This window comes from Lepisosteus platostomus, chromosome 11 (assembly GCF_059453375.1).
Source record: "Lepisosteus platostomus isolate fLepPlt1 chromosome 11, fLepPlt1.hap1, whole genome shotgun sequence".
Taxonomy (NCBI): domain Eukaryota; kingdom Metazoa; phylum Chordata; class Actinopteri; order Semionotiformes; family Lepisosteidae; genus Lepisosteus; species Lepisosteus platostomus.
The window spans coordinates 36,936,914-36,962,273 of NC_142621.1; the positions used below are offsets into that span (position 1 = coordinate 36,936,914).

The 25,360-nt window shown below is 38.9% G+C and overlaps 2 protein-coding genes and 1 long non-coding RNA gene across 3 annotated transcripts in view; 2 read left to right on the forward strand and 1 right to left on the reverse strand.

Moving 5' to 3' along the window:
- Nucleotides 1-2,493: 2,493 nt before the first annotated feature.
- Nucleotides 2,494-18,322, forward strand: LOC148652568 (alpha-N-acetylgalactosaminide alpha-2,6-sialyltransferase 2-like). Its single transcript, XM_088599471.1, has 9 exons — nt 2,494-2,703; nt 6,975-7,488; nt 10,375-10,537; nt 12,447-12,615; nt 13,097-13,235; nt 14,396-14,499; nt 15,527-15,610; nt 16,917-17,016; nt 17,812-18,322. Exons 1-9 carry the CDS (start codon nt 2,582-2,584, stop codon nt 18,019-18,021), a joined length of 1,605 nt encoding a protein of 534 aa, XP_088455597.1. The 5' UTR covers nt 2,494-2,581; the 3' UTR covers nt 18,022-18,322.
- LOC148652569 (uncharacterized) lies at nt 13,181-23,593 on the reverse strand. Its single transcript, XR_015925380.1, has 2 exons — nt 23,498-23,593; nt 13,181-13,686 (listed from the first exon to the last, which is right to left on the reverse strand). It is a non-coding gene; the product is annotated as an uncharacterized LOC148652569 (long non-coding RNA).
- st6galnac2 (ST6 (alpha-N-acetyl-neuraminyl-2,3-beta-galactosyl-1,3)-N-acetylgalactosaminide alpha-2,6-sialyltransferase 2) overlaps nt 19,558-25,360 on the forward strand; it is a 33,953-nt gene continuing 28,150 nt past the window's right edge. Inside the window, exon 1 of the mRNA XM_088599474.1 lies at nt 19,558-20,021. The gene's annotated coding sequence lies outside the window, so the exon portion shown is untranslated. The remainder of the gene's footprint in view (nt 20,022-25,360) is intronic.

The following is a 25,360-nucleotide window of genomic DNA, read 5'->3' on the forward strand; positions in this document are numbered from 1 at the left end:
AGACTTCCCCTTTTCCAGAGACGGCAACCAGCTCCTCTGTGGGGATTTCCAGTGTCTGCCCTTGGGGGGAGTGGTCTCTTCCCAGCAGAAGGGTGTCCAGGGGGCATTCTCACCATATGCTTGAACCATTTCAAATGGACCGGGATGGGCTAGACCTTGGCAGTGGAAACTGCCTCTAGGGATGTGGAGCTACATGGAGCCATTGTGTGGGCTCACCACCCACAAGGCGAAGGATGGGGGGTTGGGTGCGATGGCAGTCAGGTTGACGGGCATGAGCAGGATGGATCTGGATGGGCTGGACCTCGGGGGTGGAAACTGGCTATCCAAACCCACCTGAGGCCCTGTTTGATGGCCTCCAGCGGGCCATGGTTTTTACATTCCTGTCACAGGGCTCCTGTCATGTGTCCTCTCTACAAGCTCAACCCAATGGGAGCAGTTTCAGCCTGCCTCAAGTTGAAAGACAGGCAGGTGGGCAAGACCTGCCTGAACACCTGTCCTTCCTGGATAAATGTCTGTACACTCTTCCTCAGGCAGGTGTTTAGGTGCATCCGTGCTTTCCCACAGGGCCTGGGCAGTTGACCCAGGTAGCTTCCCAGAAAATATGAACAGGTGCCCTCGAACCTGTGGTGAGCTTCCCCTGTTGTGAGGCTGTTGGAAAGGTATTGGACCCCACTGCCTCCACTACTACTTCTCGTGTGTTGGGGCAAACACTGGAGAGCTCTTAGCATTCTCATCCATTATGTCTGCTGGTGTCAACCTGCTACTGCTCCAGGAGATGCAGTGGGGAGTCTCCAACCCTACTCCTGCTGCATGCCTCTCTGAAGGTCTCTCAGCATGTCTTTCTTTTCACCCATTTTCCAGAAAGGGTGTCCAATCCACCTGAATGGATTGTGTCATTAAAATTGTATTTTCATACCAAAAGCAGTCATGCAGAGTTAAGCATAACAAATTTGGAATTTTTAAACAGGGTTTTCCAGCTTTTCAGCAACACCTCGCTCACCAGGTATAAATGACACAATTTTCATTGTATGCAATTTCTCCGTCAGTTGCTGACTAAACCAAGAAACCCGGTCAGAAAAAGAGCCATTTTGAATGTGTGGCAAGAAGCCTGTACAGCTTTGTTTAGATGTGTCATTGCAATTGTACATATAGGGGGAAGTGTAATAAGAACTCAGATTGTTTCTTGACCATAGTTCATAACGTTCCGGCAGCAAAATAAGCAGAATTAACTAACAGGTATGTCTGATTCAGGATCTCTGGGGAACCGGCGAGCAACAGGTATACAGTATGGCAGGATACACCCTGGATGGGATGCTAGCCCATCACAGGACACACACACCACAGCCAATTTTCCCAGAAGCCAATCAACCTGCCTGTATGTCTTTGGATTGTGGGAGAAAAATGGAGCACCTGGAGGAAACCCATACCCAGAACAGAATCTGGAGCTGGAATAGATGATGGTATGAGCTGAGCGTGACAAGGCAGGTACATTCTAGCTTATTTCACTACAAGGGACCAAATGGGCTGGGTGTTGAAAAGGCTCCTGAAACACCTGCATAGTCCACGGCCGAGCCAGAAGCAAATTGAAAACTGAAAGGTGAGGAGGGAGAGCAGAGAAATCAGACTCCACCTGAACGACGCCAGCATTGGAAAAGTGGTGGTTCTGGGTTAGTTTTGCCATCTTTGGAAAAGAGTGTGGATGGAGCTGATTAAGGGGTGCGAGTCAGCTTCCAATGGGACACACGTATAAACACGCAATTCAGATAAGAGATCAAGAGGTGAGGCACAACACATTTGTCCCTGTGAAGAAATGAAGGGTTTGATATTCACGGTAGTGCCAGCATCTACAAACCAACACGTAGAAAAAACACAAAGAGGAAACAAAGGGAGAACAAAGTCATCACTTTAAGTGCTGTAGCTCTGCATGGAATCCTGTGTAGTCAGCTCTGTGACTATTGATCAGTTGGAAATTCAACTGCTAATTTTTTTGATGCATTTGGAAACTCGGTCTCACCTACTTTTAAAATTACAATTGCTTTATATTAAATTATCTTTTGGGGCGGCGGGTATTCTATTCGACTCTACCATCTTTTCAAAACTGTTGTATTTACAGTAGGCTACTGAAAAAAGCAAACCTCCCTAATGTCTCCTTAATTAATTGATGTGATATACAGTATGTATATTTTATACAGTTAAAACAGCTCACTTTTGTTCCGATTCGTGTGTGTGAATACACTTAAAAAAACTTTTAAAAAACGCATTTACGATGTTGTGTATATTTTCTACGGATGAGAGAATTAGCGAACGGATTTCAGTTTTTGTAGTTATTGTAATCTCTTATCGGGAAAAGTTTTCTTCCACAGATAGGGCATTTGGTAACCGGCTGACTCACATGATGTACATTTTGTTTGAGATTCCTAAACGTATCCAACAGGTGTCACTAGGCAAGCCCATTTCCCTGCATATCGGATTTAAATCTAGTAAATATTGGTGTTGGTTTTTTTTGGCAGTATGACAGTACAAAGGAACTGAAGGCAATGGATTTAGTCAAAACCGTGTTCCAGACCTTCTGATGGTTTGAATGTCCTTGTGTGTCATTAATATGACAGTTAGGAGACTTTTCTTTGTGACCCTGGCAGTATCCTTCGTATGTCTTTTCTTCTATGGGTTATATTCCAAGAACCTGGTGATGTATAATCTGCGGTAAGTCATTAAAGACTTAATCAGAAAGTCAGAAAGGATACTTAGTGAATACGAGTCATTAAGGGTATTACACAGGGTAGTAGAGAACGATCAGAGCGCGGCTTAAGAATTTTTAGAATGTAATTATCGTTAATTGGCTTATAAAGTAGCTTCCCTCATAATTGGGGGAAATTATCTTCTTGTATTTGAGGATGTAAATCTTTCAGTTTGGTATTTGATATATTCTCCCCAAACGAGTGCTTTACATTATAGGATTTTATAAGAGTTTTACAAGTTACTATTTTTTTTTTACTTTCACCTACAGTACTACCTGTATCAACAACTGTAAAGGACACCCGAGTATTTTTTCATTTTAATATTCAAAATGTACGGTAATCTTTGTACTCCACATTTATCAGATATTGGGTTAAATATACTACTACAGTATATATGTATATCAATTGCGCTTTTTCTATAAAAGAAGTGAACACTAGCGATTTTATTTGTAAAAACGTATAGTTCAGTAACTCCTGAAGTACAAATAGACGTAGATTAAATTTCCTCGTATTAAACTTGAAACGTGCATAAAAGGCATGAGGTGACGAAAGATGACAACTTGATTAAACGTATAACGCAATGACAGAATATATGTATATATGGATTATTTCTCAAAAGTAGAAAAGTACTCGAAAGTAAATGTCTTCGTATGAATTATCATGTGAATCCTTGGATTCAGTAACTGGTGGAACCTCTTTGAGTAGCGATTACTTCAATTGAACTTTTACAATGGGTGAAAATATACAGCTTTCATTCATGTTTGTCAGCTCTGGTCTGTTGGGTTAAAAGATGTACTCAAAGTGTAGTAAGACTGATGTTTGTGAGGTTTGTGGGTGATCTTTTGTTTGTGTTTGAAGAGTAGCATCCTGTACACTTAAAAAATCAAACAAGGATGAGATCTTGTGCAACTGACAGCTGGAGAGAACACAGACTGAGAGGGGAAGAAAAACTCACTATTTGTGTTTTGGTGTTTTTATATTGAGTGTTTCCCAAATTGGGAAGAAATAAAAGTTGTTACTGGAACTAAATCTCTTAAGGGATTTGATTTCCTTGATTTGTTTTCAAAATATTCTCGTAAAGCATTTGGGAAAAAAATATTTATAGCCTCCAATTGAGTCCACTACCCATAGGCCATCTGTAAATATGGCTACTATGGTAGCAGTTCATTTGTTTTAGTTTGTTTTATGATGTTAAAAGTTTATCTGGGTGGGAGGGTTGGGTAAAGTAGTTAATAATTGTTATAACAATATTTGTGTTGTATTTATCTGCTGATGATAAAATATAATTGTGTTTAGTTTTGGATAAGATGTTTTTATAAGGAGAGATAGGAAGTCAGTTCCTGGATGGCTTATTGGCTTCTGGCTTTTGTTCATACCTGAATAATCAACAAAACTTGAAAAATTATTTTATTAAACATAAATGATTTTATTAAGGTCTTTTATACCTTAAGTGGGTAATTTTATTACTTAAAAGTTGCCTATAAAATGTGGCGGCCTGCTTACACATATTACAAATTTGAAGTTAATTAAATAATTAGCCTAACCATGTAATGGACGGCTCAGATGTAACAAAAACTAGAGAAGACCTGTTTATAGATATACCTTCATTTTCAGTCATATTTATTCAAAAGCAATTTATATTGTGTTCATACTGTTGTCATTATTTACAAAGCCTGCTGGTTAGGTCATTCTGCACTGCAACACTCAGTGTCTTTGCACGCTAAATCATAAAATGATTAACCAATTTTTATCATTATATTACAGAGTTAGTCTTTTTTATTGCTTCACATTTATTTCTTCTAACTCTTTTATCAGTGTATATTAGCATGTGACCTCAAGAACGTCACAAGCAAATACATGAAGCTGTAATTAAAACTTTACTTAGTAAATTCCACCATTCACTGATTTCCTGCAATTGAAAAGTTTAGAGAATGTGGTTGTGTAAGAGTAAGTACAGTACATAGAGATGTAGCATCCCTGATCTGGAGAAGTATATAGTGGGTATATCTTATTTTCAGGGCGATTCTTCCAATCACATCTGGCCACTAATGTACCACATAGATCTCCAAATGCTCCTCCAGCTCCCAGAATCAAAGATTGGACTTCTGCTCACATGGTTTGCACAAGGAAAGAGAGATTTCATTTTAAAACAATAACATTTGCAACATGTATCAAGACAGTTCAGAAACAAACTTAGGGACAGCACTATGATGATGAAATTGTACTTTCAACTCTATGGGTTTACCTCCTATTAGGCTTGCTTATCACTACATTTTGCTCCACATTGTCTTCTCTTCCCTCACTGGCTTGGTCTAATGTTACCTAACTGATGCTTCATTATACTTTATCTGCTCCTTTCCCTTGTCAGTGCCAGCTTGTCCCATGTTGCTGTTATTGGATTTGTATGAAACACGAACCTCTAGGTCCAAACGAGAACTATGCATTTAAAATTGAGAGCAGGGTGCAAGTCTTTACTTACAAGAGTTGTGGGATTATAGATCAAGCTAACCTGCCCCATCATCAAAGTCATTACCTTGGCTTCTTTCAAGAAACAATAGGATGAGACCCTTGGCTCAGTTATCTCAGTTATACAGTACTAGCTACCTAATGTAGCAGATGGGCTGAAAGGCCTCCTATCCTTTGTAACTTTTCATAAATATATCTAGTCTTTATATTCTTTACTTTATTTATTGAAACCTTTTATGTCTAAATGGTTTTGGTCAGACTTCAGGATTCTTACTAACTAAACACAAGAAAAGCTCTCTCTGTTTCTCTTTGAACCCTTTGAATTTACTGCTTTACCACTTGACACCAATGATAAAGACATCATCAAAACAACAAAACGTGCAAAACCTGTTTAGCCATTTATGGACCAACACGTTAGGTATCATTTGTGTGAAAATGCAATTTTAGTATTGCAAAATGAGGCTCATGTAAACCAAGACAGCTGCCATATTTGTCTTTGGAAATTGTTGCAACGATGAGTTCAGCCTCTGCAAATTTATTAAGCAGGTGGTGTACCCCTTAGGTGTTTTAACCATACCTTAAGCAAATTAAATATTGACTTCTTTTCAATGGTCTGTTTTTTCTGTTTGGTGTAAAACTAGGAACTCAGACTTGACAGTCTGTCTGCCTGTGGTTTACTGACATTCCACTCTATTTCGAAGAGAAGCAGTCCAGTGCAATTGTTTTTTTTTCTTATTGTTCCATGTAATCCTACAGGCCATAATAGATCGTTTCTGATCCTCTCTTGATCTGTGGTTTTATTGCTGCAAATGACTAATTCCATGGGTGTCGTATATGAGATGATACGTACATATACAGTAATAAGAGGTACAATAATTTTTGCAAATTCTGTTGCATGTTTGGTTGATTTCTTAAATATGCTTTGAAAGTGTATTTAGTATTTATCCTTTTGAAGAGCAGTGCAAGCACTGAATACACTTGAATAGCATCCAAACACTGTTGCACTTCCAGCTGATGTTCTGTCACTTATGCACTTGAAAAGAACAGTTGTGAGGTGGAATATCAAATGTTGTTAGGGATTGCTATTGATCATGGTTAAATGAAATAACCACACAAAGTAAATACAGTAGCACTTAAACATGCTTGTATGGGTTCAGAAGAACAAGTAAGCAAAACATTTGCTTCTTTAAGGGGTTTGTGCTTCATTTGCAATGGCCAGGCAGCAGAGTACAGCATAACAGGGGGAACAGACTCTCAGTGTTGCAAAACCACAGGACAAAAAAAGCACAGAACACACACAAAATAAGATGATCTGTAACGGTTAGCCTTTTCATGCTTTTTGTCAATTTAACTACTTCAAAATAGACTTAACTATGAATGTATACATATTTTCATTACTGTTTTCCCTCTTAAACATAGCTTAATAAACCATTTATCATTATAAGATTCATTAAACATGTTTTCTTTTATTTGTATGAGAGAGAGGTTAAAGAGAAAACAGTTTTGGTTTACCAAAGAAGGAATTGCAGTCCTATTTGCTCTGTTACAATTAAGATGTATTATTTTTATCAAACTCCGCTCTAATCAGGGCATCTTGCGAGCTTGGATGTGTCATTTCAATTTGTCGCTGCCAAATGCCTAGAAGAAGCTATTTGACATCTTTCCATTATTATTGTATTGTTTACCTCCTTAAAGACAGCTTCACTCACAATAGAAGGAAGTGTAATGAATAATAACGTCTTTACATTTGTCCCTTTTCTTCCACAAAAGGGGAAGCTTTGTACACACAAGAGGATCAGAGTTTTCCAAAGAAACAGCAAGCGTCTTATTTCTAGATGAAAACCAAGGTAGATCCCAGCATGCACTAGAAACACTTGGTTCCAATGGTACCCTAAAAGCCAGCCTGGACAAAAAGGCAGAAACTACAAATAAAAGAATTGAAAAGGACAAGGTGGAGAGTGATGACAATTTGAAACCCAAAGCACTAAGCTCCAAAACACTCCCAGGCAGCCAGACCACCAAAGATACCCCCAAACCCAGCAAGGTTGGTACCACCACAAAAAGACCTCAAGAGAAGTCCACAACTGCCAAGTCCAAAAAAGTCACATTGACAAGAGGCACCAAGGCTAACCGGATGTCACCAGCAGAAGGCAAACTGGAAGGACATACCAAAAGCATGACCCCTACGCCACTTGTGCCACCCATGAGTAAATTGGACTTTAAGAAAATTCCCAAATGGGATTTTGAGGACATATATCGACGGGACTCCCATCCCAGACAGACGGTGAGGTACCTGCGTCAAATGTGTGTTTAAAAAATGTTTATAAACAACATGCTCCACTCTGTGATGTTGAAGGAATGTGTCCTCTGAGCTTGCAACTACACTTACATTGCTAATATTTAACTCATTTTAAAACATGAACATGTCTTTTTCATCCAGAGATTAAGAACTTAAAATCAAAAACTGAAGGCAATACTGGTCAAATCGTACCCACAGAGTTATAGATATCTATAAATTGGAGTGAAGTAATCTGTACCTATCTGTAAGTTGGTAACTTCTCTGCCAAATAGCCATGTGCTACAGATTTAACTAACCAATATGTCGCTGCTCATTCAGCTCAGTGACATGTTTCTGAGCACAAAGAGCAACCCACAGCTCAGGAAACATTCTCACATGCTTCACTTAGTAAAAGAATATTATACAGTAAACAGATTTCGTGTAGTTTACTGTAGATATTAGCAGTCTTACAAAAACGGTATGCATGATTCCTGAATAAATCAAATCAAGAGAACACAAGGAAATTCAAAATTCCTTTTTTTTTCTGTGTCAAGAGCTCAAAAGGGAAGTTTTCATGGGATTGCTGCAAGGTTTTTACAGGAATCTGTCAGGGTTTAGGCCCAGGATTAAGGATTTAATACTTCAGATTTGTGTAAGTATGGGGAAGGAAGGCTAGATTGTGATAAGTAGTGTCTTTTACAGGCATGGAAATAAGAGACTTTAGAGTTACAAACGTATCCACATTTCTCCACAGATGTGTGAGTCATTCTTTCAGGGAGTTGCCACTTCTGACACTTTGTGGACATGTTGGTGAAGGCTGTTAAACAAGGCATTCTCGGAAGTGTTGTGCAGGGTAAATGTAAGCATTGAAACACCAAACAATGCCAAGTATTGGTGGTGTGATCTCCCCAGTAGATCATGTTTAAAACTGAACAGTAGCGTGATGATGAACACACAGTGCAGCAGACATTGTTTATTAATATTTCAGTAATAAAATAATACTTGTGAAGATGGAAAAATATTGTATGGTACTGTAGGTCTGAAGTGTTTGAAAATACACACATGCATTTGTGCCATTTTTATGTATCTTTTTTAGATTTGTATCCATTTAATCTTTAAGGCAGCTTGTGCTGTTCATGGAGGAAATGTCTGTAAAGGGATTGTAGTTAGGTAAGATTTCCAGATATTGCACCCTTTCAGACATATTTGACCACCATACATCACTTAAAAGTTGAAATAATGTTGTGTCTACCTTCCTTACTATTTATGGTTTCCAGAACTAATTAACAATAATGAGAAACGTCATAAATTCTAAATGAATTTTATGGACACTCATTGATGATCATTTTTACTTTTTATGCCAAAGATTGATAAAGCTATATAATTATATGATGGAAGTCGTAAGCATCTTAATTTTCCATTCATGTCTGCAATGAAAGCACTTCACTTTGCAATTAAAGAGGTAATGTTTCAATATGGGTGTTTCCTTGCGGCCTATTAAAATGTAAGAGGTATTTGCAAGTAAAGTATGCATGTATGTAACATAATAGTGTGCATTACACATTAATCAGAACATAGGATATAACAGTAGATTTGTATCAGCGGTAAGCTTAGCAGCCTCAGGATGCAGGGGAAAGTAAAATATTTCCTGTTTAAAAATAAATTATGCCCTGGTTCTACATGCCCTGGAATAAATTATGGACTAGTACTCCAAATTAGAAGACTAAAGGTGAAGGCAGAAGCAGGGAATCTCATCTTGTGTTTTACTCAAGCTCAGATGTTGTGACTCTTCTGTGGGTAACTCACCTTGACTGTCTCATTTCTTAGCTGTTGCATTTCAAACCAGAAACAGAACAGATCCCCCATTATATTACAGAGGATTACACTGGGTTTTGTGTGAAATGAGTCATGGTCCGTTCAATGCAATTGCACATGCCTTCCTGTTTGAATAATGAGTAGCAGTCCCAACATGATTGAAAGAGAGTACCTTTAGAGCCCCGATGAAGATGCGGGATGCCCCACTTCATCATCCAGCGCTGTCTTCATGTTTGAGGAATTTCTGGATTTCTAACATCAGATCTAAAGCATTTGTTTTAAGAGGCTGTGCACAAAATTCAGAGGATTTCTTGTTTGTATCGGACTTGGGAATAGCCTCAAGCTGGGCATTCCTACATTTGTGATGATTTGTAACCTTTGCTATTCAAATCAAACCACACCTGTCTCATCCATGAGAATGTCAGTCCAACAGGAGGCATCCGTGTGCTCAAGGTAGAACAAGTTTAAGAGGAGAGCAGTATGGGGAGAGTACAGTATGTGTCAGTGTGAGCACTGACAGGTACAACAAAAAAATGGTAAAAAAGTTGCAGAACTTTAAAGAGAGATGAAAACAGCTGTTTTCATAGTTTCACTCAAGCGCAAAACTTGTGGCTCTTCTTATGTGGATAACTCATCATATGTTACGTGTCTAGTTGCTTAGCTGTTGCATTTCAAACGAGAAAACAAAAACAGATCCCCATTTTTCTGCATACTTTTTGTCAGTGTTTTGTACCTCACTTTGAAAATGATAAAATTGCAATTTAAATAAAGCTGCCAATGTAACACTGCTTAGATTTAATAGAAACAGTTGACCCAAAGAGGTGTGAACAGAATGTGAGTGTCTCAAATATCTCAGGTTAAATGTAGATCTGTATCTGTGATCTCCTGATAGCTTGATTTATTCCCTTCACTTTGTAGAAAACCTAAATGTCTTCTCTTTGTGTTCTTTGTTTCGGAGTTAGAAAGACAGTTTGAAATGTAATTATTTATGGTTTTGTAAAGTTTGTGAGCTTAATTATTCAGAAGCAAATTGAACTGTAAGAACTGCAGTTCACTTCGTTTCTTGCTCTGTTTCAGACCTGCCCAGAATCGGTCATGCTGTCTAAAGATCCTGATTTTCAGAAAGCCTTAATTCCTGATATTCAAATCTTTATGAACAAGGAGGATTTTAACACCAGTGAATGGAATCGTCTCTACCATTTTAATAATCCCTTTGGCTTCATGGGGGGAAACTATACAGGTGAGTTTGTGGAAATATAATTCCCATCAATTTCAATTGATAGAAATAATAAAAAGAAGGTTTCTTGAAAAACAAACTAGAGATTTTGCTGTCACAAACCACACGCAGACACAGTTGCATTCCCACGAGCACCCGATCACTCACTAATTAACTTCACTCACATTGTCTATTTAAACTTCCACTCTTCAACTTTCCTCGCTCGCTATTGAGGTTTCCTCAGCCTGAGCTACGTATCCCGTATTATATTATATTTTGCAACAAGGAGGACCTACTGTAAATACAATCATGTTTGAACTGCTTGAGGTATGGAAAAACATGATACATTAACTATGGGTATTAAGAGACTGTCCACTGTCTTTCCTTGTTTTAAATTATACCATGGATACCCCCTTGACATTCTGTGGGCTACAGATATTTTAAAAATGTTTGGGGAAGTAAGAATTGATAAGGAGATTCATGAAGTGTCTTAAAGGCAGGGCAAATCAGCAAATAATTAGTCAACTGTTTTTTTCACCTATTTGATTTAAGAGACAATATGGTACAGCACAAAGTTTTTATTAACAATGTCTTTAGCTTTTGTCTATTTTTTTTCCCTGCTGATTTTATCATGAGCTGCTGCTGATATGCATAATTTCTGTCCCTCTTTCATACCAGAAGGGCATTATGGGGCAGTTATGACTATGAAACCCAAGTTAAAATCTCTATTTTGATCAATACAATCAACAGAAGAAAACTAGTTTGTTTCAGTAGCCTGATCTGATTAGGATGTGATTCTCCTGAACCCACCCTGGTCAAGTGTTTTTCCCTTCTCATTTTATTTTTAAATAATATTTATACCATCCAGGTCCTGTATTTAAACCCCATAAATGTCTAAGAGGAGACATAGAAGTGCAGATTCTAGTAGTCCAATTTCCACTAGTACTCCACAATTTTAATATTTTTCTAATATTTTGCAGGCTTTAAATCCTTGCAGTGTTGATTTTGGGCAAACTGTACAGTACATTTGACAAATAAGATATGAGAACTATATAAGTATCTTTGCTTATTTTACAGATTCCTCCGTGATAAAAGTTAGATGTATTTTGCTTTTGATGATTATACTGTGGAATCTAAACCTAAGCTAAATTTATGATCACTCAGTGTTTGTGAAGGGCTTGGAGGCCTTTTATAAAAAAAAACATATGACCAAGACTGTGTCATTTGCCAGCTGTTGTGGGACACCTTACAACACTGATAACTTTACTACAGCATACCAGTCATTATCCAGGCACAGTTTATAAATGTTTAACCTTCAATTTGTCATTAAAACATTGCCCTGTATTCATTTTAAACTAAAATGAAAGCAGTTTCACTGTACATACAATACTAAGTAACTGACCTGAGTTGACAAGACCTTTGTTATTTCTAGTTTTATTGGTAAAAAACCTTATTTTGCATTTTCAATTAAAAATGTGAAATGTGTCAAAAAGTCTTGAAAACAATTAATGTAATATTAAGAAAGACCTGTGAACATGCATGTGTGGTAATGGTTGCAGATTATAACTTTGCTTACTATTTCTGGCTACTGCTGTCTACATTTTGCTGAACTTAAACAATTAACATAAAACACATAATTGGTTATATACAGTACTTTAAATGTGCTTTTCTATGATTTGTTACAATATGTCTCTGAAGCATTTTTCTGTATATTATTTCCCACACAATACCTCTTCAACACTTCCTTAAACATTAAGTCACCCATTAATTAATCTGTTTAGTGATTACTATAACACACACTGGCTGCGCTCAATTTACAGGTGGTTTCTCTGCAGCTAAATTGTTTTATATATGCAGCAACATTACATTGGTGATGAAGTTTAGAATAGGATATGTGCATTTAATACTGATAATCCTTCTTGGTTTCCTACAGAAGTGAAAGAGGCTGTGCAGCTCATCCCGAAATTGAAAGACTATCAGCTTTTGCCCGTTCCCAAAAACGAAGCACACGGATGTATCCGCTGTGCTGTTGTTGGCACTGGAGGGATTTTAAATGGCTCACGCATGGGTAAAGAAATTGATTCACATGAATATGTATTTAGGTGAGTTGTCCATTTTTGCCAGGTTTGTTATAAGACACCCTGCTTTTTTCATTATGCCTGGTAATTTTCTGATGACTTTCAAAGCACTTTTCCTGCTGTGCAAAATTGGCTTGATTTATATACGACTAATAGTTCTACACCTTTTCCCTGAAAATAATCATAATTATTTTCCACATAAATCATTTCTTGGATGGTTATCAACTGTTACCATTGGCAATTTCTTATTAGAAAGAGGGAACAATAGAACTGAGTGATCTATCTTCCAACTATGTTGGAAGCAATAAGCTTTTTCACAGTTAAGAATTGTTGTGTCTTAAATTATATTTAAGTGCCATGTGTATTGTGAAATAGTTGATGATTTTGCTGTGGAATCTAAACCTAGGTTACACTCAGCACCCCATTCTTGTTGCATTTCTTGAAGGTAGTTGTGTACAAGAAAAACAGAGCCATTTCTGACCAAGTGCCTGTTTTTTGCCTATAGGATGAATGGCGCTGTGACTTTAGGCCATGAAGATGACGTGGGAAATAAAACATCTGTTTATGTCCACACAGCCCACTCCTTGAGTTCCTCAATCTCTTTATTTAAAAGGCACGGCATGAGTGGTATACCACACAATGAGGTAAATACTCAAGGCTTAACCCTCATTCAATATATAGGGTATTTTCCCAGTTTTCTTTATTTACAAAAAAGAAATAGAGAGAAACCCACCAACCAAAGAAGGCTAAAACCAGTAACCTGTCACAGAACATGTCACTGGGAACTTGGACACAGCAAAGTCTTAATAAGAAGAGGCACTACTGTACATGTTGTAATTCAACATTTGATTAAATTCTTTTTGCTGGATGTTGTCTGAAAGGAGGAGGGGGGACTCTACTAAGGTAGGGTGATTCATATTGCACTCCAGATACAGTTCTGCAGGGCATCAGGTTCTTGCTTCATCTCTGTTCTCAGGTTTGCATTTCACTCGATGTTCTAACTTAGAAGGTGTACATTTAGATCCGACAGCTTCTTTACACAAAGAGTTGAGGAGGTCTGATGCATACTGTTGTTGGATCAGATTTTCTGGGATCCTATAGGAGCAAATGGAAAACATCAAATAAGAGATAGAAGGGGACACTACCACTGGCCAGAGATGTGCAGGATTGGCTTGAATTACTATCTCTGTGCCCACAGTTAACTATCATACAGGACAAGTGAGGTCTTGTGTTCTGACTGACCTGACCTTGTGCCCTCCTGCTTCTGAGGTGCCTTGGTTTGCCATGACCCTCACCGGGAAGAGTGACTGTTCAGATAAGCAATTGTTTTTCTTATATGAATGCGATTAAAGTTTATTTGGGGCAGTATGGTGATGTGAGCATTGAGAAAAGCTATAGTGTCTTGGTTCGATTCCAGCCTTCAGCATCTGTCTGTGTGGAGTTTGCACGTTTTTATTAGGTTTGCAGGAGCTTTCTCTGGGTACATCAATTTCCCCCAGTCTCCCTGCACATTTGCAGGAGAATACACATGCATGCATGCACATTTGATCGGCTGCTCTAAATGGCCCTTTGGGTTATCCTCCACAAGGGCTCCCCACCTCATTAACCAAACATGAATGGAACCTTGGTGCTTCTTTGCCCTGTGCCCTGTTCACAGGTTATGGAAATAGAACCTTGTGAGAGGTTCACAAAAAACCCTTCTTGCTGTGCCAATCAGAGGGGGCTGGCATTTCTCAAGTGATCGTGCACAATTTTTCACTATAATTTGAAATAATGGCCTCCTCTTTTTTTTTTTTTTTTGAAGGGAACCAAGTACGTCATGATCCCAGAAGGCATGCGTGATTTCCAGTGGCTCATTGGCCTGCTGAAGAACACCACTGTTGCCACTGGACCGTATCGAGGAAGAAAGTAGGTTGACTGGTTGCCGATTCCACCCAAAACAATTGCTTTGAATGTTTTGTGCTGTCTTAAATACATTTATTTTTAAAAAGTAAAGCATACCCCAAAAAAGAAGAGGAATAATACCACAACTGTCCAAGACACATTGTAAGGAACTGATGAAAATCACTGCATATTAAAGGGGTGTTCAGTCACTCTCACACACATGCAAAACATTAACCAAAGCAGTTTCCAAACATTTTGGATTTTGTACATAGCCCTGCACAAACCACTTTATTTCTAGAAGTCTTTTGTTTGCATTGTTTAAAAAAAGGGAACAGAATGTACAGTACTTTTCACCATAAAACGTTCTCTTCTTCAGAAGTAAAATGGATGAGCCATGATCATCATGAATCCTAATCAGGCAATTACTTCAAAATCAGCATATTTATTAAATAGTAGACATTCTGATTGTTAGAAGAGCACGTGAAAGGTTATAAACACAAGAAAGCCATTTGGCTTATCAAACTAGTTTCTAGTTTCTTAAATGATCCCATTGAGTTAACAACATGTCTATAAAATGGATTCCAGACTCCGTTTTCCAGTCTTTCCACTTTGTCTCTGTATTATTCCTCATGTGTTATCATAGAAATCTGCTTATGAAGATGCATAACATTCATAGAGTGCTTTTACTGAAGTAATAATAATAATAATAATAATAATAATAATAATAATAATAATAATAATTGCTTACACTTATATAGCGCTTTTTCTGGACACTCCACTCAAAGCGCTTTACAGGTAATAGGGACTCCCCTCCACCACCACCAATGTGCAGCATCCACCTGGATGATGCGACGGCAGCCATAGTGCGCCAGAACGCTCACCACACATCAGCTATGTGGCTGCATTCTATTTATTGTGAAAGTCAGTTTATGTTTAAACTGTTCTAACCAAACACAGAGCTGCCCTAAAGCAGCTATAATTCATTGCTGATAATTCATTTGTATTGGCTCGTTATGTGCATAGGCCTTAATTTTGTGTCTTGTTTTCAAAGGCTCTGGACATATTATCCCAGCCAATTTGATCCAAACAAGTTCTATGTGCTTCACCCTGATTTCCTCCGATATATTCGGAATAGGTAAGGTCATAAGAATGGAGAAAGATGAGAGAAAGTCATCCTGTCTGTCATTCCGGCTGTCCAATGCCTTGAGTCAGGCTTGAGAGAATGTTATAACTTAAATAAATGACATGACATCAATAAACACCAATTTAATGTGAAACAAAACAAAAAATGTGAATTGATATATCAATGTAAAGGACCTATGCCGTTTTTATGTATAGCTTTGGGTGAAAATGTTTTCTGAGTCAAAGAATACTGTCACATGAAAACATATAGGCAACCATAGAGCAAACATAGAACATACATGGAAAACAACCATTGTCTCTCCCTTTCAGAATCTGGAGTACCTCAATCAAACCTCCCCAAAATGTTCTGAATTAAGATTAATGGTTTTTGTCTTGTGTACTCAGAATATAGCTCAGTATTGTTCCAGTTTTAAACTCCTTTAGCGCAGCTCATTTAATTGCATAATATTGACCAAACCTATTGATTTAGTGCTCTATAAAAGTTTACCAAGCCTATTTTCTTGAACTTTTGTTTATTTCTTCTCTATGTTGCCTGATTGAGAATTTAGGTGAATCAACAAATGTGTTTTCCTGTTGGTCAGTTAAGTTTACTTCAGGTGCTCCTGTTTTCTTCTGATTTCTCCAGACATCCCTATTGGGTAAACTGCTGTCTCTGAACTGTCTGTGTGTGCATGTGTATGTGCCCTGTCCTGTTTCCTGTCAAGGGTAACATTTTACTTTGCCCTGAGCCTCCAGGATACGTACTAGATGTCCACAATCCTCACTAGGAATGTTTAGCTTCTTAATTAAGCATGGAAGGATATTCAAAGAAAAGATGTTACCTCTTTCAACAAATACTTACACTTTTTGTTTTAGTGACTTTTAATACTGGCCTTTAAAAGTTACCACTCCTGAAATTAGTATTTTGTAACACCTAAAGTATTACAGTATATCCTCAGTGACTCTACTTATTCCATATGGCAATAGCCTTCTGTTCTGCATTTTCTGAATCCATAGCACTCTGAAAGTTTCGAGGTGGAAAAGGCAACAGGACAATATAAACATCAAATTAAGAAATGCAATAAAATAGCATGGGAGAATGTGTTATATAATTGATTAATGGATTAATGGATAATGGATGTGTAAGTTTTAAATCTGTTATCATTGCAAAATGCTTCTGTTACCTTCTTTTGTATGGTTGCCACAAGCACGTATAACAATCAAGTAACTACCCTATCACTCTAGTATATCCTTAAAAACATTGACTAATACTGGATCTAAGACTGCAGCTAAGAATGTCCAATAATTCCATTGTGCAGGTTTCTGAACTCCACTCAACTTCAGTCTCCGCACTGGCACATCTTCAGACCAACCAATGGAGCGTTCACCTTGTTTCTGGCTCTTCATGTCTGTGACGTTGTAAGGTGTTTTCCTCTGTATTTTTCAGAACTTTTGCTTTCCTTGAAAGCAAAAGCAGAGCGCCAAAAGATAGTTACGCAGCTCTCAGATAACACCCTTTAAGAACACTCCCTGAATATTTCACTGCTAATCCAAAATACTATTAGGTAATCTCTGTGTCTCCTACATTATATCTCTGAATATCAACAACACAGGACTCCTAGGATGAGATAGTGATAGGGCACTGAATACTTCTCGAAACAGAGATCCAAAACTCAAGTTCTGTTAAATACTATTCTATTAATTTCTATTCTATTATATTTTATTGCAGTTTAAACACCTATTCATTGTACTTAAGTTTTGGATCTGCACAAATCCCCGGAGTGTCCTGGGTGTTTAAATTGCATTAGAATATACAAATACTGTACTCAGTCAGCAAATACAGGTTATTATTTGGAAGATTTTCCTGAAGATGCAATATCTTTATATTTAATTAGCTTCTGTAACAATTATGTGTGTGTTTTCCTCTGCGTGTGCCCTGTGAGGGACTGTTGTCCTATTCAGGCTGGATCCTGTATTGCACCCAGTGTTTTACAGGATAAGCTCCAGGACACTGAGACCTTGAATTTGAAAAGCAGCTACTGAAAGTTGTGCAACGTCACTATATTATTTCATAACTCTAAAGGTTTTAGTTTGTTTAAGTCTTTGGCTTGCACTTAGGTCTTTGGGATTTGTTTGTACAGTTTTTCTAAATATTTTTCCCAAGTACAGTATTTCCACTCTGGATTTTTACTTCCTTCTCTGTCTCACTTTCAGGTGGATGCCTATGGGTTCATTACAGCAGACCATGCCAAATACCCCAACTATTACTGTGATAAGCAAAAGAGCCGAGTTGTTTTTTACATCAATCACGACTATAATTTGGAGATTAGAACATGGAAAAAACTTCATGACACTAAGATCTTGAAACTTTATCAGGGGACTGAGGACACGCAGAAACCAGAAAATGAAGAAAAAAAAGTTTAAAGATTTTTAAAAAATTGGGGAGAGCATGGTGATATGATATGTTGCCCGCTGGCACACACAGTTTGCTGTGACGTAATTCTGTGGTGTACATATTCCTATTAAATATTTATTTTTTTCTTTCAATGAAAGTGGAGTCTTGTAAGACCTAGTCGGTCACAAGATTCCTTTGAAATGATGCAAAGGAACAAGTAATAGGTGTATTCCATGATGAAAAGAGAAGAAAGAAAACGCAACGTTTCGGCTGTGGAGCCTTCTTCGGGTATTAACATTTATTTTAAAAATAAATACATTTTAAAAATAATTTAAATATTTCAAATTATTTTTAGTCTTTGGCACTCCTTTAATCCAATGCCAGAAACACGACTACATCATAACCCAAAGTTTCTTTGCTGAATGGCTAGATTTTTTTGCATCTTTGTTCCAGTTTCCATTTATAAATTTGCTCACCATGTTGACAAACTGGTCCAGCGTACTTGTCTACTGAAAATACCTTTTAAAGATTAAGAACAGTAAATGACTCAAGAAACGAGAATAATTCAACTTGAAATACAATCCTTGGTGTCCTAGCTGTTTGGGGTTTTAACTCCATGTGGAACATTTTGTGCAATTTCTTCTTTTTTTTAATAATTACAAATGTTAAGAATGCAACAGTTATGCAAATGATATATTGTTACATCTTAACTTTGAATTTAATATTATGGACTATTTGCAACTGGAATTTCCTAATATGAGACACGGTAGACTACTGATTATGTAAAAGCAGGGGAGTAAAACTTGTTTCTGATTAGCTTTGCAAACATCAAGATGGTATTGTTTGAGAAGTAGAATTCTAAGATGACAAATTTAATCTATACCAACTCTGTTATTCTCAGTTACCATCCAGGAGTTACACAGTCCTCTTTGAAAATAGTGTGGAATCATGTCATGATAGAAAGTGTTTCTTTTCCCGATTGAAATCACTCATTGTCTGACTTTTGGGGTTTTGATCAGAACAAATTATGTGTTACTCAATTGTATTTTGCATACGATGTTCAATATTTGCTGTAAATGTGACAATGAAGCACTGTTAAGATACCTCTGTTTTCATGGTGCAGTAGAATGGGGATTTGAGTTTATAATAAAAGTGGAACATACATCTCCTTATATAAAACTAGTCTCTGGGTCATCATGACCCTGAAATGGATGAACCGTTATTGAATGATATGTGGTAGTGCTGTAAATAGTTTAATAATAGTAGTTCTGTTAAAACATTTCCAATACTACATTTGGCCTGCTTTAAAACTATATTCCCAATGCTTGAAAATGAAAATATCATACATTCAGACCAAGACATTATTCTTGGATATGAGCTGGCACTGCATACTGTTGACACAGTTGTGAAATCACTTTATCAGTGCCTTCCTATACTGTAGAGTTGTCATAGAACCACAGTTCATTGTATCCACAGTTCATTTGAGACATTTCAGTAATTACTTTGGTATTTTGAATGGCTTAACAGTGTTGCAACAGAATCAGGATAAAAAAGTTCACATACTGAGACTGCATAAACAAAAGAACAATACATCATGGAAATTCAAGAAAAACCAAGGCTGATTTGGGTGGGACAAATTTCCAAGTGACGTCCGCAATAAAATGGTTGATGGACTTCTGCAGGGTCACGTAGGAAACATGGAATTAAATATTTAAAGAGGGTTTTGAAGACAGTGACATAAGATGAATGTCACGGAAGCCGGTTCTGACTCCCATGAAGTGCGTTATTAAAGATCCTGTGCAGAAGGTATAATCCGGAAATGGCAAGAGAGGGACAACTGAGGAAGGTCTAGCGGGGTTAGGATGGGTTGATAGACAGGGGGCAGTAACTGTAGTGATCAGGCGCACGGGGGGGGAATGCCGAAGCAACCAAGTCCGAGGAAGTCCAAAACGGGAAGTCGGGGCGCAGTCCGTAGTCTAAATCAGGGGAGTAGCCTGGGTTGACCCTAGGCCTACCCAATCAGTCCAAAGTAATTTAAGTTTTTTTCCCCATGTTTGCGTTACATGATTTGCTTTTAAATGTTACGTGTTCGCTTTTCTTTTCATTTTATGTGATTTGCTATTGGCTCGCTGTATCTTTTGTGACCAACAAGATACGCGGCGCATGCGTAGCCTACTTGGCTATCATTGTCGTCAGACTCTCTTTGAGCTATCTAGCGCTAGGTTTTGGTTTATTAACCGACATGGCAAAACAAATGCATGTATCTACGTTTTTCAAAAGCCGCTTGTAGGTGACCAGAACAGTCCCGAAACAAATAAGATACATGAGATGCTACAGGCATCTTGGGCTTTAAGGAGTACATCCTGGCTTCCCGAATACAACGTGCACGCGTTTGCTTGTAGGAGTTGAGCACGAAGAGATTCTAAAATTTATCCGGTAAACAAATTACAAGTTTTGGAATGCATGAATAACATTAAGATAATATTGACGGATAGATGTGAGTGTGCATTTTACAGATAACTATTCAGATCGCCTCTAAATGCCCTGCAGTATTTTTAATTGAACGACGTTTACAGAGCTAAAATACATCCAAAGTATGTATTTGACACTTTTATTAGCAGACCATTCTTGCAATTAAAGGTACGATGAATTGCTTAGCACTGTAGTGCGACTATAACAGTTTAGTGTTAAGTCTTGTGGGAAGTCATGAATTTCCAAATTAGGTGTCTTCTGGCATCGAAAATAGAATACTTATGTCGTGGGTTTCATACAAGTTTAAAAGCATCATGAAGGATCAAAGAAGATCTTCAGAACTTAATATTTTAATACCTTCGCAGTTTGTATTCTCATGGCGTCTCACTCGATATTACCCTTGGGGCGATGCATTTACTCCAGCCTCTGAAACCCATACGTGCGTCCACGTTCTTCTGGTATATTTGTGCTCAAGTCCGCTAAATATTTAAAGGCAAGGTAAAAGCTCCGTGAAGTTGCAGACAGCAAAAACGATTAAAACCATCTCATTCGTTCGTGCTATGTTTGTGCCGATTTGTGTCGTTGAAAGTAGCGTTTGTGCTCACTCACGTCACTCAGTCTCCGTACAATGTCGTAGGGAAACCAAACCAGTCTCATTCGTGTTACGTTTGCTGCTTTCGTTCCCGAGATATAGCGCCTTGTTTTCCCGGTGATCACATGACCATGCATGATGACTTTGACCTCCAGTGACCCCGTCTGCCGAGTTCAAGTGCTCTGTTACAGTTAAGCTCGTACCTTTAACATTTTAAAGACAATATCCATAAACAAATGAGCCTCCTTACATGTGAATAATACTAAGACATGACGCATGCCAACAAGTTAACCATCTATGACATAAGCCTGTGTTTGTAATGTACGTAAAATCACCGTGATTGTAGGATCTATGCTTTTTATTCTCTAAGGCACGTTTTCCTTTACTTTCCCTACCGTGACACGCTGTTGCCAAGCGCGTAACTGTGGGATACCATCACGTCAAGACCTCGGCAGCATGTCATGATAGGGACCCCATGTATATCGCGGCAGTGTATATCACGACTGGCGCCTTGCTTCCATGCCATCCTGGCACTGCTGTCGCAACAAAGGTCTCATATCAGGACATTATATTCCCAGATTGGACGTGTCGCGACATGGTGGTTAACATATCCTGTCAGAGTATGTCCTATTAAAACATATGGACTCCATGACGCGACATGGGGGTGGGCGTTTTGGCTGGGCATGTCATATCCCAATTTAGGGCAACATGGGGCAGGGCATTTTTGCCGGGATGTCACATCGCGATATGGAGGCTTCATGTCGCGACATAGGCGCGGGGGGGCCATTTTCATATCGCGATATGCGGGCTTCATGTCGCGACATAGGCGGGCATTTTTTCATATCGCGATATGCGGGCTTCATGTCACGACAAAGGCGCGGGGGGGGGGGGGGGGGCATTTTTCAAATCACGATATGCGGGCTCCATGTCGCGACATGGAGGGGGGGGGGCGTTTTATCGGGGTATGTCATATCGCGATATATGGACTTAATGTTCCGACAGTTGCGCCATGACTGATGCGCAGTCGCAATGGGTATCGGGGTGTGATCGTGATGCGCACACTCCTATCGTAACATGCTATCGGAGTGTGAACGCGCTGTGGATGTCATGACATTCTTTATCTGCTATTCAGTTTTGACCTCAGTGCGACTTCTTTTAGATTGATTAGTCATTTGAAACCAATGGATGTGTTACTGAATATCCAGCGTGCTCATACAGCACACACCGTTAACCGGGGCTACAGTATTTGGACCAATAAGAACATCTATCACATAGTAGTTCAGGTGGGTAGCTATCACATATGTATCTACATTTTCTCGGAACTTCCGCTGTGGCGCTTTACCCAATCAGAGTATCGATTCTCACTCTTCAACCAATCGCGGCCCGAGCTGTTCGGGGGTTTAGCCAATCACGGCTCTGAGAGCTGTTCAAGCTAGCAGCGCCAGGTGGATCGGCTTGTTTACTGTCAATGAGAATCTATTTTTAAAATGCTTTACTTATTTGCAAAATAACTACATCGGCTTATTTTTTAACGTCTTTTTTGATTCACAATCTCCCGTACTCTTCGAAAAAAATACATTTTTATTTGCAATATAACCGTCTCCGCTGCTCTCTGTAATGAATACATGGTATTTTCAACAATTTTAATCGTATATTTAAGGTAGAGGAAACACCTTCTGCTTTGTACTTCAAAAATAAATAGAAATGCCAAGTCTATGGTCATTATATTTTGATGCTCGTGCTTTCAATTTTGTTTTTAATTGTTAAATTATATCGATCTTGAAACTAATACCTAAAAATGTGAATATGGGCTCTCGTGTTTTACCAGCAGTAAATTGGAAACTGGTGTCTCTTCACCAATGAAAGGAGTACACAAGCAATACATTTTCGAGAACATCGTTAAAAATTAAACGACAACACCTAACCCAATGTACTAACATAGTTACCCCTCCCTAAATGTAACACTGTTTATTCGTGTAAAGGCTGCAAAGTCTGGGGTCAACTGATCAAATGATCACAACTGTGAAAGATGTGGTGGTCGTGACTTTGCTGTTTTGTACGTCACAGCCAGGAAAAGAAGGCGCTATATTGAAATATATTGAAACATCCAGCCCACCCGACCAGACAGACTCGGAAAACAAATTGCCCCCATTGTTTTCGTCACAATCATGAGTTCAAGTACCGAGTTTGTTAGTACCTGCAAACTTCCTTGTAGATAGTCACGTGATTACCCGAAAAAACAAGCCGCTGTATCTCGGAAACGAAAGCAGCACAAACGCTTACAGCGACACAAACCGATTGGAGTGAGTTTCGTTGTTTGTGCTGTTCGACGGGCGGGTGGTCAACTTCATGGGCCAGGACAAGCCAACATGTCTGGGTCATTATATTGCAGACTGCAGAAGACTCGACTTCACCTGAGGATCTAACACAGGCACCCATACCTGTGTCTTCAGAGGGCAGGTGTGCCCTCACGCTGTACTCTACACCAAGGACTGGCCGGAAACACAAAGATAAAACGACTGAGCTCATCGCTTCATGTTTGCGCATAAGACCCCTGTAAATACAAACACGCGGATAATGACAATTTATTAAAGAATTCAGATATATGTTAACTTCTGTTATGTGAAAATAAAAAAAAATATGTTTCCAATATTGCCGCGGTCCGCAGGTGTGAGACGGTGGAGTTTCCAGTGTTGCTTCTCGGATGTGTCATTTACTACACTAGACAACCTTGTACGTAGTGCCCCTTAAAACACCCTGGTTCTTTTTCACGTTAACGAATGTGTTTTGCATAAAAAGTAAACACTGGTCTTGTTCGCAAAGTTGCAAATTCAAGCTTTTTTGAACACGAGGCTGGACTGACAGGTCGAATCTTTACACTTCCCTTGGTGCGCGTGTTTAAGGAGACAGTGAGAAACTGATCACTTCTTCAGATTTGTTTTTAAAAAGCACACCGCTACGAAATATTACGACGTGCTCATTAAAGCCTCTTGGTAAGAACATGTAATTGTTTGCTAGTGTTCGCTTTTTGAGACTACACCCGCAACTCTTTTGATTCGGGTATGTGATATTCGTGACAAATTTAATTTTCCAGCTCACACAAACGCACAGAAGACACTGATATTAAATGCAAAATCCACCGCCACCCCACCCAGGCAAACAGAGGAACACAAATGAAGAACTGTTACTCTCGCAGCGGTAACGCTTGATCTCGGCAGACGGGGTCACTGGAAGTCAAAGTCACCGTGCATGGTCACGTGATCACCGGATAATCAAGGCGCTATATCTCGGGAACGAAAGCAGCACAAACGCTACTTTCAACAGTACAAATGAAGCACTAACGAATGAGGTGGGTTTCGTTTGTGTCGCCTGTAGGGGGGCAACTTCACGAAGCTCTAAGTAAACCCTGCATGGTATTTTAAATACGATATTTCGGACGGATTTTGAATCTTGCGTTTTGCGTTGTGTTCATTGTGTTTTGCAATAAAATATTAACTTCAGATTAACTCGTAAAACTGCTGAACAATCTAAAAGCAGGCATACGAAATACTTAGAACTAGTACAAGCAACAAGTGAAAATGAGCTCTTGCAGCTTTTCTTAAGCTCAAGACAAAGTCCCCATATGAGAGACCTTTGCAAACTAGCTGTCATTTGAACGGGAATTTGCCGACTCTCTAGACAGTGACAAGATTATTGCCATATTCAATTCCAAGCCCCGACGCCTGCGTCTGGTCTAGAAGGCCAAAACCTCACAACAGAGGTAGGCACTGATTGTTTGTGTGTGTGTGTCCACCGTGGCCCAGTAGCGTTCGGCAGCCTAGGTAATTGTTACGTAACCTGTGTGTGTGTGTGTGTGTGTGTGTGTGTGTGTGTGTGTGTGTGTGTGTGTGTGTGTGTGTGTGTGACAGAGAGACACAGTATATATAAATTTCTGGTAATTCTGCTGTTTGATTATACCGCTCGAGGATTGCATTGTAAATTGGAGGGGTGCACAGGACCACCCAAAAATCAATTCCTGGCTATGCCCCTGGTCCAAAGGCCGGGAGGTCCATCCAAGACAAACAGTTAAAAATAGGAACCGGGTCGGAACCGGAACTAAAACCATAACGGGACCAAACGGTCAGGACGCCGGAGAATAAGGCCTGCCTTCGGGCTACCATTGAGCCCGGGGAATAGGCCAGACTTATGGCGTCCATCTTCCAATATTGATCCCGGAATAGCAGAGACGCTAGGCTTTTAACCAAAATTCAAACGAGACGCACCAGGAAATAATACAAACTACTCATAACAGAAAGGGGGTAGGA

Bases quoted from the DNA above. Each gene is read 5' to 3' on its own strand.
- LOC148652568 (XM_088599471.1), top strand. From the start codon at position 2,582: ATGTCCTTGTGTGTCATTAATATGACAGTTAGGAGACTTTTCTTTGTG. The intron at 10,538-12,446 runs GTGAGTTTGTGG...GGTTTCCTACAG, and splicing joins CATGGGGGGAAACTATACAG to AAGTGAAAGAGGCTGTGCAG. The intron at 15,611-16,916 runs GTAAGGTCATAA...TCCATTGTGCAG, and splicing joins CTCCGATATATTCGGAATAG to GTTTCTGAACTCCACTCAAC.